Source organism: Littorina saxatilis, linkage group LG17 (assembly GCF_037325665.1).
Source record: "Littorina saxatilis isolate snail1 linkage group LG17, US_GU_Lsax_2.0, whole genome shotgun sequence".
Lineage (NCBI taxonomy): Eukaryota > Metazoa > Mollusca > Gastropoda > Littorinimorpha > Littorinidae > Littorina > Littorina saxatilis.
This window is the reverse complement of record NC_090261.1, coordinates 27,565,850-27,581,229: the sequence shown is the minus strand read 5'-3', so window position 1 is coordinate 27,581,229 and position 15,380 is coordinate 27,565,850. Positions and strand designations below refer to the sequence as shown.

Below are 15,380 nucleotides of genomic sequence, written 5' to 3'. Positions count from 1 at the left end.
GAGAGAAAGAGACAGAGACATAGAGAGACAGAGACACACATAGAGAGAGAGAGAGAGAGAGAGAGAGAGAGAGAGAGAGAGAGAGAGAGGGGGAGAGAATTGAATTGAATTGAATTGAATTGAATTGAATAGAATTGAAATTTATTTTACGAGGGTGACAGAATAAGCAATGTATACCTGCTTTTTTTCATCCGGCCCTCGCCCATTGAGGGGTAACAAACAAGAAGAAATAGAAGATAAGTTTAACTATAGTACAAATGACATATTTACCATAATTAACATGTCAAGCAACCAATAAGACATTTTAAGATGCATTGTGATTCTTCAGCAATGCTTGAAAATTATATATAACAGAGAAATATTTGTTTGTATAAAAAATTCAAAAAATTAACATAAAAAATATCCTTTATGCATTATATATAATCATGTTTTTCAATATAATCAGAGAGTACAGTTATATTTTGCCAGCTGCTTGATAATATTTCTTACAGACAGAAATTCGAGAGAGAGAGAGAGGGACACAGAGACTGAAAAAGAGCACTGAGACAGAGAAGGAGAGAGACAAAGAAAGAGAAGGAGAGAGGGAGAGAGAGACAGATAGGGAGAGACAGACAGACAGACAGACAGACAGACAGACAGACTGACTGACTGACAGAGATACACACCGTGCAAACTGACTGTCAGATGTGCAGACAGAGACAGAAATCTCAAACCCGAGCTCGAAAACCATATAACTCACGTATGCTAGGGTTAGGTCCAGTAATAGAGGGGGGGGGGGGGTGAAAGAGAGTCAGACAGACAGAAGAAAAAAACAGACAGAGAAACAGACAGAGAAATAGAGACAGAGAAAGTGAGACACAGCGACAAAAAGAATACATATTGTAAAATCTGCTTTGCCATCTGTGTTAAGATGAGTAGTACACATAGTTGACTGGGTTGTGTGAGACCTGTCATTCCTTTCTTTTGGACTGCTGTCTAATTCCCACACCATTACCAACACCACCACCACCACCACCATCACCCACCCTTCTTTCACACCAACTGTCCCCCCAGGGCCTCACCTCCCTGTGTGTGTCAGAAACCTCCTGTGTCAATTCTGCCCTGGGTCATCATCTTTCCGCCCAGTTCTTGTGTTCCATGAGAGAGACAGCTTGAGAGAGAAAAAGAGAGAGAGAGAGAGAGAGAGAGAGAGACACACACACACACACACATCCCCCCCACACACACACACACACACGGGGCAACAGAGAGATAGACAGACAGAGAAAGACGGACAGGGAGAGAGAGCTAGAGAGAGACACAGAGACACAGAGAGGGAGACAGAGTGACTGACTTATCTTTAATACATAAGGATAGAGGTTTAAGGCACAGCTTAGTCTTATAACCTGTCCTTTAGAGAGAGAGAGGGAGAGAGAGAGAGGGGGGTAGAGGGAGAGGGAGAGAGACAGAAACAGAGAACAAGAACAAGAACAAGAACAAATCTTTAATTGTCTAAGGCCACAGCCCCTTACAATAGTGGTTAAAATAACAGCAATAGTATCTGCACAGTTATAAATTATAGTCACGCATAAAATTCAACAAATACATTAAAACCCTGATGACATATCACTGAACCTCATTTATAAGGGTTCGTCTCTTCTGTAGCATGAAGAACACAAATCTGCTGAAGCTGTTCATCACATTTTCCTCATTACTGCCACAGAAATACACAAGTTGTTGTTGCAGCGTCTTAGAGTTCGAGATTTTCAAATACTTTGCTCGAAGGTCTTGATAAAAAGGACATAAAAATACAACATGGTGTTCATCTTCTTTATCAGCTGTACAGAGAGGACAGTTTCTTGTCGTTTGGTTTGGTGCGTATCGAAACTTGTGAGCGTTGATTTCGGATACTCCTGCGCGGAAACGAGAAAGAGCAACTCTGTACTTAATATCTTCGATTAATTCAATGTATTTCTCTTTTTCCAAGCATGTTTTGTAACAATTATAAATGTCAAAACGTTCACTGCATTCTAAAAAGGAGAACCATTCTTGACAAAAACCATCTTGTAAACGTCTTTTAAACTCTTGTAAGAAACACTTCTCATTCCCAACAGTTCCGTACATCCACACAGCAGCAAAACCATTACAACATAAAAGACTCTGCACATGTGAGACCCAATTTGTGTGGCCCTTCGATGCCAAATTACATAAAGCTGTATATGCAATCTTGGAATATCTTGAATCAGGTTGCTTCAGCAGTGTAAACCAGTATTTCACACATCTGACTGCAGAGTTAATATACAGCGGATGTCTTCCCAATTCACCATACACAATGTTGTTTGGAGTTCGAATTGTCACTTTCAGAAACTTTTTACACGCGAACAGGTGGACCCTTTCCACAGAGTCATACTTTCCATATCCCCATAGCTCTGAACCATACAAGAGCATAGGAGCGATCCGTGCGTCAAACAGTTTGAAAAACACCTTTGCCGAATGGCAGCCAAGTCTGTTCAGTAATCTAACGATTTCGATCACTCCCTTTTTCGCCATGGTTGTCTTTGTTTCTACTGCAATGTTCCAGCTCAGTTGGGTGGAAAGGGTTACACCGAGATATTTAAACGAGTTCACAATCTCAAGACGATCTATTCCGTAGAACCACTTCTCTTTCTGTGCAATGTGCCCGCCCTTTCTAAAAACCATGACCTTAGTCTTTGTCAAGTTCACGTTCAGACACAGTTTTTCTGCAGAGCAGCGCAGGACATTAAGCTGGTTTTGTAGGCCTACTGCAGTGCTGGACAGAAACAGAGAGAGAGAGAGAGGGAGAGAGAGAGAGAGAGAGAGAAACAGAGAGAACTCGAACTCGAACTCGAAAACTTTATTACCGAGGGATGATAGCATTAGGTCCATATGGTCCTTTCTTACAGCTAGTCCCTACTATAATACACACATGAAACAAAGAACAAATATGAAGAATTAAAAAAATTTAAAAATTTAAAAATTTAAAAAAAAACAATAGGGAAAGGTATAACAAAATAAAAATAAAAAATTCAAAAGTGTGCTTGTTAATGGAAGCATACTATACACTTTCTCTTTTACACATCCTCACACACACTCGCACACATTGTACACCGACTTAGTCGTTAGAGAGGTGCTTTCGGAGCTGTCTTTTAAAAGAAGATAATGACAGACATGACTTGATATTTACAGGTAGTGAATTCCAAAGGAACGCACCAGAATAAGAAGAGGGAGAAAGAGAGTGAGGGAGAGAGAGAGAGAGAGAGAGAGAGAGAGAGAGAGAGGGAGAGAGAGAGAGAGAGAGAGAGAGAGAGAAACAGAGAGAGGGAGAAAGAGAGTGAGGGAGAGAGAGAACTCGAAACTCACTCACTCACTCAATGCCCGTCACTCCTGTCAGGGTATGCGCCGCCAACAACAGCTCTGCAGAGTCCTCTGTCCTGGGCCATCTTTTCTATCTGACTCCAGGTGTAGCCCATCTTTCTGGTGTCGGCCTCCAGGTCGCGTCGCCAGGTGTTTCTTGGACGGCCTCTCTTTCGCTTGCCCTGGGGATTCCACCTCAGCGCTTGTCTGGTGATGTTGGTTGAAGGTTTGCGGAGGGTGTGTCCAATCCATCCCCATCTCCTTTTCCTGATTAGTTCTTCTGCAGGAAGTTGGCAGGTCCTTTCCCAAAGGTCGGCATTGCTGATGGTTTCGGGCCAGCGGATCTTGAGGACCCTCCTAAGGCAGCCGTTGATGAAGGTCTGGACTTTGCCTTCACATAAATGGATGATAGCGTAAGGTGCACAGAGAGACAGAAGGACGGCGAGGGCGAGAAAGACAAACCCTTGCGGTCAATGAGAGCAATGCAGACAGATCAGAATCTAGGAGGCCAAAGCAGATTTTACATTAGCTCAGACACGGCCAGTCCAGAGTAGATGATTCAGTGCCGAGTCAGAAATAAATGCAGTAACATATATATAACGATTGAAGGAAATGCTTATCGACTGCACTAAACAGAGGTACAATCCAAATTTTTCATGAAAAAAGTGTTCGATCTTAAACATGATAATAATAAGGATACTGATATGGCGCAAAACCTGAAGTTGATCTAAACGTTTCACAAAAAGTTGTTGGGTTTTCCCCAAAAATTCCATGCGAGTGTGTTTCCTTCCTCTTGTTCTTCTTCGAGTCCTTCTTCTGATCCTTTGTCAAACTGGATCTGGTCATATAGAGTAGATAATCAGATTGATGATAATTACTCGTGCAGGGAGATAGAAGAACGACAAGCGAGGTCGAAAGGATGGAATTTGAAGTAAATGCGTTTTTTTTTTTTATTAATACGCTTTGGTTGTCCTTGTCTGTCTGCCCATTTGCTAGTTCATCCATCATTCAACGCAATTACCCTACATAATTATCTGAAAAGGCCAACTACTTTTATCAATTAATCTCGCCACAGGCAACCATCAGGTGAACGTACCTTTAAGAACAACCACCAAAAGCTGTTATCACTTGTCGTTGATTCCAAAGTGTCAATAATTATGTATCGTGCTAATGGATACTAAAAAACGTATATTAGTTTTGTCGTAAGAAATCATCCAAAAAGCAGGTCCCTGTCAGTCTAGTTCTACACGACATAATTTACATGCTATCACCACGTGTGAATTGTGCGATATTACAGTGTTCTAGATGATCGAACGTGTAGCAAAGACCTGTACGCGTACGTGTAGATATTGCGTCACCCATATCCAATGTTCCAAATTATACGTTGTTTTGCTCCCACCAAGACTGCAGATCTTGGCAAACGCGTGACGTAAAAACTAGAATTGATGACGTTACCCGTACACGTTTCCGTACACGTGCTGAAAAGTGCCACGTCTAGATCTTGCTATTAGGGAGATTCAAAGGACAGCACGGACAGGACTGTGAAAGGGTTGATGAATCTAGCAATGCATAAAATGGCCAACAAATAAAACTGTTAGTGTGCAAAAATACTCACAAAAGTTGACGAAATATTGTTCGTTTTTTGGGGGTGGAAAACGTGACTGCGTTTTGACGTTCCACGTTCCGTTTCAGTTGACCTTCACCTTTCCAGCGAGAGACCCCCGAAATGATGACGTTTACCACAACTTCAAAACGAAACGTCCCGACGTTTCGTTTATTAAATCTCCCTAATATTGCTATCTCATGTGTGGTCTCTCTCGCGTATGTAGGATGATAAGGGATCTGATTGTTGGGTCCAACGCATATACCTAATTTCAACATCAAATTCTTTACATAATGTTTTCTTGTGCACTATACCTACTAGCATACGGGGTTTTTATGTCATTTTTTTTCTTACATATCACATCTATATCTTTAAGAACATATCGCCGGTGACACTGTTTTACTTGGTTTTAATGCAGAAAGGATATACGTATAATTCTGACTTACTTTACTAAGTCTTGCAAGTTTATTGACAGAGAGTGAGATAATGTTGGACATCTTATTATTGTAATTGTCTTTTACGGCAGCAATACTAACGAATAGATGCAACCCAGCTTTCAAAATAATCCTTGTTTATAGATTTGTTTCTGTTTTCCTTGACAGTAAAAAGAAAGATGTAAGGTGCCAAGATTTCAAATTTCTGATTTATCTCTGATGACTTAAATAACGAAAAAGTTGAAAGAAAGAAACCCGTTACTCGGTTCAAAATTGGATTCTGCTGCTCAGTTCAAGAATCACACAAATCAAAATTGTTTTTTCTCTTCGTGTTAGGTCTTGTTTTTGCTTTGTTTTCCTTGTCGTTTTTAGCGGGATATTTGATATTCTGAATAAAAGGAGCACTTCTCCAACCCCGATTTTTTGTTTGTTTGTTTGTTTGCTTAACGCCCAGCCGACCACGAAGGGCCATATCAGGGCGGTGCTGCTTTGACATATAACGTGCGCCACACACAAGACAGAAGTCGCAGCACAGGCTTCATGTCTCACCCAGTCACATTATTCTGACACCGGACCAACCAGTCCTAGCACTAACCCCATAATGCCAGACGCCAGGCGGAGCAGCCACTAGATTGCCAATTTTAAAGTCTTAGGTATGACCCGGCCGGGGTTCGAACCCACGACCTCCCGATCACGGGGCGGACGCCATACCACTAGGCCACCGTGCCGGTCCAACCCCGATTCACCTTCCATCTCTTTCTAAAGCATTTCTGTTGGTATAAATACTTCTTCTTCTTCTTCTTTTTCTTCTTCTTCGGAGGAAGCATGCTGGGTATTTTCGTGTTTCTATAACCCACCGAACTCTGACATGGATTACAGGATCTTTTCCGTGCTCACTTGGTCTTGTGCCTGCGTGTACACACGAAGGGGGATAATATACTAGCAGGTCTGCACATAAGTTGACCTGGGAGATCGGAAAAATCTCCACCCTTAACCCACAAGACGGCCGCGGCTGGGATTCGAACTCACGACCTTCCGATTAATCGGCCTCTTCCCACCCCGCCACTCCGCCCGTCTGGTATACATATTGTTACGTTTTTTTTTGGTTTTGAATTTGGCACCTTTCGCAACTACCGTAAAATCCCTAGCATAAGCCCACCATCTAGCAAACGCCCATCCCCCACTTTGGGCCAAAAGTTGTGCACAGGGGTAACTACCTAGCAAACGCCCACCCTGCTTTTTTCAAAGAGACTATAGGCTCACTTTCACTAGGATTTGTGCAGACTGTTCTAAAAGTCATCTTTTTCCCCTTCTTTACCTTTTCGTGTTTCTTTCCTTTTTTCTTATTCTTTGTCCCCTCTCCTCACTCCCACCCATCGTTCATGTTTTTTCGAGTTTCTCTTCTCTTTTTTTCCCTAAGTTTGTGGGTTTTTCTTTCTCAGAAAGATTGGGCCTTTTGAAGACAAAATCCAAGTTCAGTTAACGTTTCATTTCCAAAGACGATCGTGTAATTTCTTCCCTGTACAGAAAGAAAGGGCTTCATTGGTGTTGACATTTCGACATTTCATCAAGTTTCTTTTTCCCGGAAATGTGTTGTTATTGTTTGTCCTTGCAAATGTCTGGCGATTTTCTTTTTACTTTATAAATTCATATGAATGACTATGCTCGGGTTGTTTTCAGAAGAGCCAGTCCTTTTCTCTCTCTCTCTCTCTCTCTCTCTCTCTCTCTCTCTCTCTCTCTCTCTCTCTCTCTCTCTCTCTCTCTCTCTCTCTGTCTCTGTCTCTCTCTCTCTCTCTCTCTCTCTCTCATGGTTGGCCTTCTTTGCCTCAAAGTCCTTTTTCTTTCTTTTTTCCTTCACTTCTACTCACACGACCTAACTTACATGCTTTCGGGGTTTGTATTCACTCAATTACACGGTTAAGCACAAAACTTACTTTGTGCAAAGGGGTCTATCCCTAGCAAACCCCCACCCCCCCCCCCAATTTTGCCCTAAATCTGTGCACAGGGGGGGGTGGGATTATGCTAGGGATTTTACGGTATGTTTTTCCCTTCCACTTCAAAAGACTACAATTTGTTTTAAACTCCCTTCACTCTTTAAAGCATTGTTTTGAGCCTTGCCACAATATTCCCAAGATTATACAAATGGGAAAAGGCACTTTTCTAACCCCCAAAGACTTCTAAAAGGTTTGTCCGATTTGCGCCGCATCTCAGCAAGATGAACGTTAATGGACTGGTGGCCTTTTTTGTTTGTCGAGCGAGCGGCAGCCTCAAAGTTCATTTGTTTGTTTGTTTGTTTGTTTGCTTAACGCCCAGCCGACCACGAAGAGCCATATCAGGGCGGTGCTGCTTTGACATTTAACGTGCGCCACACACAAGACAGAAGTCGCAGCACAGGCTTCATGTCTCACCCAGTCACATTATTCTGACACCGGACCAACCAGTCCTAGCACTAACCCCATAATGCCAGACGCCAGGCGGAGCAGCCACTAGATTGCCAATTTTAAAGTCTTAGGTATGACCCGGCCGGGGTTCGAACCCACGACCTCCCGATCACGGGGCGGACGCCTTACCACTAGGCCAACCGTGCCGGTCTCAAAGTTCATTACCATTGCAGAAATGGATATGAATGAATGAATGAATAAATGAATGAATGAATGAATGAATGAATGAAATTTAAAAAACATAATTCAAGCACATTTTCGTCTCCCCGAAAAAACAAAGGAACAAAGGAGGCTTGACGTAAAATACGAGTGAGCACCAGAGGAGACCTAACGAGATTGATGTTATTTGTTTGTTTGTGTGTTGCTTTGTTTATTTATTTGTTTGCTTGCTCGCTTGCCACAACGCTTGTGATGTATTTTGTGTGCGTTTGTATGTGCGTAAGCACGTGTTTCTACGTGTGTATTCGTGCGTGCGCATATATATATGCCGAAAATTTGGATTTTTAAAAAGATGCGACATTCTGGCTTGGTTTTGGACTTTTTATTGTGTTGTATATATATATATTTGTGTGTGTGTGTGTGTGTTTCAGTATGTGTTTGTGTGTGTATGTGTATGTGTGTGTGGGTGTGTTGTGTGTGTGTATTTGTGCGCGCGCGTGTGTGTGTGTATATGTGTGTGCGTGCGATGTAAATAAATTGAAGTGGATTCAAAATGTTTATTTTTGCAAATTAAAAGTTTTCGAGTTGTTGATTTCACACACACACACACACACACACACACACACACACACACACACACACACACACACACACACATTTACACGCGTGCGCATGCACGCTCATACACACTCCAACACGCACACTCCAACACGCACACAAACACAATAAAGATTGGTCAAGAACAGTTTTAGCTCTTTAGCCAGTTTATTTTTCTTTGAGTTATTATTTTAACCATCTGTAACTACATATTCCCACAATGCCATCCCAAACCCAAAATAATTATCCATAGAATGATCTATTCTCAGGAAACAGACCAAAAGATCCATCTCTGACTAAAGGTTGTTTGTAATCAAAACCATACGAAACAAAGCACACCATTCTCAAGGATTCCTTACACAGTTTCCACGATTTGTAACTAATATCAGATCTTTACATTTTGATTTGGAAAAGATGGAACCATGGTGCAAGGGGATGAGATAGGGGCATCTGGAGGATAGGGTTGGGGGTTGGGGGGGGGGGGGTGACAATATAGTACGTGGTGTGGAACGGGTGGAGAGAGAAGGTTGGCGGGAGAGAGGGTAGACATGTGGGGGGGGGGGGGGGCGGAGGGGTCGACCGAATGTTCATGATAAGGAGGTGATACAAGGACTGCTAAGACAAAACGATGTATTTTGTAAGGATATCAATGAAAATATACAATGAGATTCGAGAAAGATGAGAATGGCAAACCTAGAAGAAAAAGGCAGGCTTTCAAAAGGTATGGGAGGAACAAAACAAAGCGCTTTCATGAAATTGTTAGAAAGTGAAAATGATTTTTCACCAACATCAAAAAAATGATTTATTTCAAACAAATTGTCAGCAGAAGCATAGTTACATAGGAACTCCTCTTCTTTCCACTTACAACCCCCACCTCCATCAACGTCCCAAATAAAATGACCTTATCAAGTATGATCTGCATGTCCAAAATACATACATTAAACTTTTTAAAAGGGTAAATAGAGTAGTAAATAAACAGAAGCTTATTCTTCCACAGAATACTTCAAAAACATCAACTTCTTACGCTTTAAATTAGTAAATAAACAGATAATTGCTTACGTTCTGTGCTCTGAATAGACATAAATCAATGAAGAACTATTAATTAAAAACTTTAATACGAGTAAAAGAGATTGATCGAAGGGGAGAACTGGCAGCAGTTTACCCTTTAGCTACAGACTATCGCTTCCTCCTGTCTTGGATCTTCAAGCCGAATTAGCGAAGTGTCTGACAGAAACTCGCAAAAAGTGACAATGGGTTAGGTTATCAAGTAACGCTTTTGTACAATTCTTCAGAGCCTGCTCTGCACCAAAAAGGGAATATTCTTCATTTCTGCATGCAAAAAATGCTGAATTTAATCATTCTCCGGAGCCTGATACGACTTGAGACCGAGACGGAATAATTATTGCAAATCCTTCCCATGGAGGTCATCCCGTAAATCACCATAATTCTGTCCTAGAGTTGACATGGAAAAAGATCATCATTTCACTTGAACACATACAAAAATTGACAGTCTGGCTGTTTTCTTCGTAGAGTTGGAGTTGTATTGCTCGATGAAATTTGCAGATCGACTCCGATATCAGTTACGAAATAAATTCATAAAACCTCACTCAGCACATAAAGTAGATGTTTCTTTTGTGTCCACATGGATGGATGCTGTTATCCCACATAACAGCCTGATAGATTTGTAGTGGCGTAAAGAACCGCTCACGCGTTAATAAATGAATCTACAAAATATAAATAAAAGACGAAAACAGGGTGTAACAAAAAAGAACTTGGATGAGAGAAAACGGTACTCACTTTTGGGGAAAATAACTGGTAATGAGAGATCACAGCAAAAACGACTGATGTGGGCCAAACGAAATACTGATAAGGAAATCATGTAAAAATCAGCCAAACAAAAGTGATCATCATGTATGCACACTAAGAAATAAGAGAGAGTCACATCCTCAAAACAAAATCATATAAATGCTTTGACTTTCCTTGGCTTCTTAGGATGCTTCAATACAAATCATATCATATCATAATAAATCTACCACACAAACAAGGAGTAACTAAACAATCAAACAAAATCGTGACAAATGATGAAATCTCTGGTCGAAGTAGGAGTACGCACGTTTGCAGCATGTAAGACTAGAACAAGTACTGTGTAATAAAAAACAAAAGTTTAACAAGTTCAAAGAGGTATAAGCTACAGAAAATTATATTTGAAAACAAACCAAGAAGTTGTTTTTGACATCAAAAGGATTGAACATTCTTTACGCTGAAAGTAACGAGTACGATTTAGGACAGAAAACAGAACAAAAATATTTAAAATACATTAATTCCACGTGATGGACAACATATGCCAAGGAAAAGGTTAACATTTAATTTAAGATTTAGTCATTTGTTTAAACACAATCGTTTGTAAGATCAGATTGCACAGCTCCGTGACTTTTCAACGTTTGTAGGATCCACATTAGACTATTCGCCGAAAGATATTCTGGTTTAGAAGACAAATGCTACGATGTGCTTAAACGGTCAGTCATTTGTTTTGACACAATCGTTTGCGAGATAAGACTCCACTTCTCATAGAAAGCTATCCTTGTATGAATATTTATGCTATTCATACTGGCCTATTCATCTACAGCTCTTTGGTTTAAAGACAAAAGTAAAGATGTACCTTAAAGTTCAGTCGCCTGTTTGAACAGTCAAATGTAAGATTATCTTTCATATCTAAAACGAGTTGTTTTCGAGGCAATTTACAATTCATTTAAGTAGGCAGAAAATGTCAGTGGGTAAACCTGACTACAAAAAAATGTTTTTCAAAGTCCTGACCGAACTGGGTTTTATTGTGTGATTGTTGAGGTGATTGACCGGTCATTCTTACACTGAACCTCTCCTATTGCCATACTGTGTAAACCTGCTAATTGTGTTTGTACTACTTTTTCTACATACACCTGTTGGACCCTCCAGCCTTTCACCAGGGATATTAGCATCCTTCCATTTGGGTGCATACCTCAAATGCATCGGTGGACTGGAAAATGTCATGAACCCTGAAGGATTTGTATAATTAACAACCCAAAAAACGTCACCTAAGACATTAAGAATCCGGATTTCCGCCATATACCAGAAGAATCCCACCCATCTACGTAAAGAGCGAGCAATGTTTAAAGAATTAATTTTGCGCCGATTGCTCAGAGACAATCAATCGGACCGTGGTGCGTTTTGGCGCTAGACCTAACTTTTAAAATCTAAATAATAAATTGACAGCTTGTTACACAAACATTCTTAAATCATAAGAGAATTCTTTTGTCATCAAGACAAGATCAGTACAATTCGAAGTTTTGAAAGTTTGAAAAAAGAAAAGCCCGGAAGCAGGGTCACGCAAGGTCGTGGTTCTCGTAGCAGACGACGGTTTATACCTATCGCCAGTTCCTCTGAACAGTCAAAAGCAATCGCTAGAGTTCTTGTCAGCCACAGCCGTTTGTTTCGTGCATAGTCAGAGGTATTTAATAACGTGCTATTGCAGATAAGCTCACAGCGAGTCGCATTCAAATTACTAACTGACGACTACATTGTGAAAAAGGGAAACTTGATCACACGGGTTCACGATGGCTCAGGGGTAAGATAAACCACGCAAAAATAAATTCTTTGAAAATTGCTCGCTCTTTACGGAGGGCACCTAGGATGTTCCCGTTTGGTGAGCGTTCAAATGGAAGGGTGTTTGTACTGTGTGTAAAAGCCTGGCAGTATCTGTGATGGTTTACGGGAGGCTTACTGTGCCTTTAACATGCGAAATACTTTCAGCAACAATCTTTAGATGGTTTACGGGAGGCTTACTGTGCCTTTAACATGCGAAATACTTTCAGCAACAATCTTTCACTTAGCAAAGGAAGCAGCCAGGGTGTTGATTTTCGGTAAGCGTCGAAGTGAAAGGATGTTTTATCCCACGTAGAAACCTGGATAGGTCTGTGGTGGAGTACAATCATACTTTATCATCTCTAAATGAGAAATTAAATGTTATTGTTAATTAAATGTACATTTTCCTTTACACGGGAATCTCCAACAAGCAAGAGATATTGTGCGCAGAGGTGAGCGTGCATGGGGAGGGGGTGGAGTCAGCAGACGGTTAATTTTGTAATACACGTATTCTATTAGAAAGCAGTAAGAACAATGTTCATACCACACTTATCACGAGAAAAGTTTTTCCTCGTTTTAGCATTGGTAGACCTGTGTTAGAGTGTATTTAGAACCATTTTATATAGCTGTAGTCCTGAGAAAAGCTTTTCTCATTTTAGCATTGGTAGACCTGTGTTAGAATGTATTTAGAACCATTTTATATAGCTGTAGTCTTGAGAAAAGCTTTTCTCATTTTAGCATTGGTAGACCTGTGTTAGAATGTACTTAGAACCATTTTATATAGCTGTAGTCCTGAGAAAAACTGTTCCCATCCCAGAATGTCTAGACCTGTGAAAAATAGTAGTTCGAACCATTTTTATACAACTGTTATCCTGAGAAAACTGTTCCTATCCCATTTTATGTGGACCTGTGTTAGACAGCAGTTGCAAACCTTTTTTTTAATACCGCTCTTATCCCGTGAAAAAATTTGCCCATCCCAGTGTATCTAAAGCTGTATTCAATAGTAGTTAGAACCATGTTTATCCCGCCTTTATCCTGAGAAAAACTGTGCCCATTCCAGTACGTATTTCTAGACCTGTGGTCTGATGCCTTTTTCATGATGACGTGTCGCCATGGTTTTGTCTCTGTGCATAGTTTTTATACATGGACATTTCTGGCGATTCTGGCATCTGTATTTTAGCCACAGGATTGCTGTTATTGTTAGCTTCTTTGTTTTGTGATTTGAAATGTTCATTGAAGTCTCTTCAAATTCGGTGGAGCCGAATCTGTGAGTATGAAGAGGGGTCATTCTCGCCGGCATAAGGAGCAGCCACAACTTCTTGCTGACTTAAAGACAATCTCTTTAACCCCGTCAACGCATCTCACTTGAACTGGAACCTGCAACAGAGGATAGAAATGAATGTATCAAATAAGAGTTTGAACTTGCTGACTTGTACTTTTAACTGCTGATTTTTACATTTAGTCAAGTTTTGACTAAATGTTTTAACATAGAGGGGGGAATCGAGACGAGGGTCGTGGTGTATGTGTGTGTGTGTGTGTGTGTATGTGTGTGTGTGTGTGTGTGTGTGTGTGTGTGTCTGTCTGTCTGTCTGTGTGTGTGTGTGGAGCGATTCAGATCAAACTACTGGGCCGATCTTTATGAAATTTGACATGAGAGTTCCTGAGTATGATATCCCCGGACATATTTTTCATTTTTTCGATAAATACCTTTGATGACGTCATATCCGGCTTTTTGTAAAAGTTGAGGCGGCACTGTCACACCCTCATTTTTCCATTAAATTGATTGAAATTTTGGCAAAGCAATCTTCGACAAAGGCCGGAATTCAGTATTGCATTTCAGCTTGGTGGCTTAAAAACTAATGAGTGAGTTTGGTCATTAAAAATCGGAAACTTGTAATTAAAATTATTTGTTTATTAAACGATCCAAAAACAATTTCATCTTATTCTTCGTCATTTTCTGATTCCAAAAACATATACATATGTTATATTTGGATTAAAAACAAGCTCTGAAAATTAAAAATATAAAAATTATGATCAAAATTAAATTTCCGAAATCGTTTTAAAAACAATTTCATCTTATTCCTTGACGGTTTCTGATTCCAAAAACATATAGATATGATATGTTTGGATTAAAAACACGCTCAGAAAGTTAAAACGAAGAGAGGTACAGTAAAGCGTGCTATGAAGCACAGCGCAATCGCTTCCGCGCCAAACAGGCTCGTCACTTTCACTGCCTTTTGCACTAGCGGCGGACTACGTTCAGTTTCATTCTGTGAGTTCCACAGCTTGACTAAATGTAGTAATTTCGCCTTACGCGACTTGTTTTTCTTTCTAGTCTTCTCATTCTTATTTGCCTTTTGCCTTTCGGGCTATGTCCTTGTGAATGTTCTGCGTTATATGTTATCGAACGTTCCAGTCTTTATCCCATCTTGATGATATTTTGCTTGATGACTTTTTGTTTATGTTTGGTTGTTTCTCTCCTTTTTGTTTTGTATTCTTTGTTGATGTGTGTGTGTGTGTGTGTGTGTGTGTGTGTGTATGTGTGTGTGTGTGTGTGTGTGTGTGTATGTGTGTGTGTGTGTGTGGGTGTGTTTGTGTGTGTGTGAATAGAATAGAATAGAATAGAATAGAATAATGTTTATTGTCATGAACCAGTAAAGTTATTGACACAACAAACAACAAATAATGCATTATACAATGCTAAAACAATCCGTAACAAATTTGCCAAGACGAACTTGAACTTCGTCTTCTAAAAATAAGTTACTTGGATTTTTGTTAGCATATTTCATATTGATATGTGAAGCATCTTCTTTAAATTCATCCCTTAATTTAACATATTTATTGCATTTATCTAGAAAATGTATTTCATCTTCTATGACATTGCATTCAATACAAAGACGATTTTCTTTAGGGATATTCTGTGTGTGTGTGTGTGTGTGTGTGTGTGTGTGTACGTACGTGTGTGTATGTATACGTGTGTGTATATATATATATATATATGTGCGTGTGGGTGTGTGTGGGTGTGTGTGTGTGTGTGTGTATGTGTGTGTTTGTGTGTGTATGTGTGTGTGTGTGTATGTGTGTGTGTATGTGTGTGTGTGTGGGTGTGTGTGTGTATGTGTGTGTGTGTGTGTGTGTGTGTGTGTGTGTACGTACGTGTGTGTATGTATATGT

General features: G+C 40.2%; 2 protein-coding genes across 2 annotated transcripts in view; both read right to left on the bottom strand.

Moving 5' to 3' along the window:
• Positions 1 to 3,368: 3,368 nt before the first annotated feature.
• On the bottom strand, positions 3,369 to 11,476 carry LOC138953246 (uncharacterized). Its single transcript, XM_070325046.1, has 2 exons — positions 11,455 to 11,476; positions 3,369 to 3,817 (listed from the first exon to the last, which is right to left on the bottom strand). The coding sequence occupies exons 1-2, from the start codon at positions 11,474 to 11,476 to the stop codon at positions 3,369 to 3,371; spliced, it is 471 nt and encodes a 156-aa protein (XP_070181147.1).
• The window catches only part of LOC138952370 (thyrostimulin alpha-2 subunit-like), a 56,993-nt gene continuing 50,350 nt past the window's right edge, over positions 8,738 to 15,380 (bottom strand). Inside the window, exon 3 of the mRNA XM_070324026.1 lies at positions 8,738 to 13,583. Within this exon, the coding sequence (XP_070180127.1) occupies positions 13,491 to 13,583 (93 nt within the window). The 3' untranslated portion in view covers positions 8,738 to 13,490. The remainder of the gene's footprint in view (positions 13,584 to 15,380) is intronic.

What these genes read in the sequence shown, in the direction of transcription:
- LOC138953246 (XM_070325046.1), bottom strand. Translation starts at nt 11,476, where the DNA reads ATGGCAATAGGAGAGGTTCAGT. An exon ending in GGCAATAGGAGAGGTTCAGT is followed by an intron (nt 3,818 to 11,454) that starts GTAAGAATGACC and finishes ATTGACCGCAAG; the next exon opens with GGTTTGTCTTTCTCGCCCTC.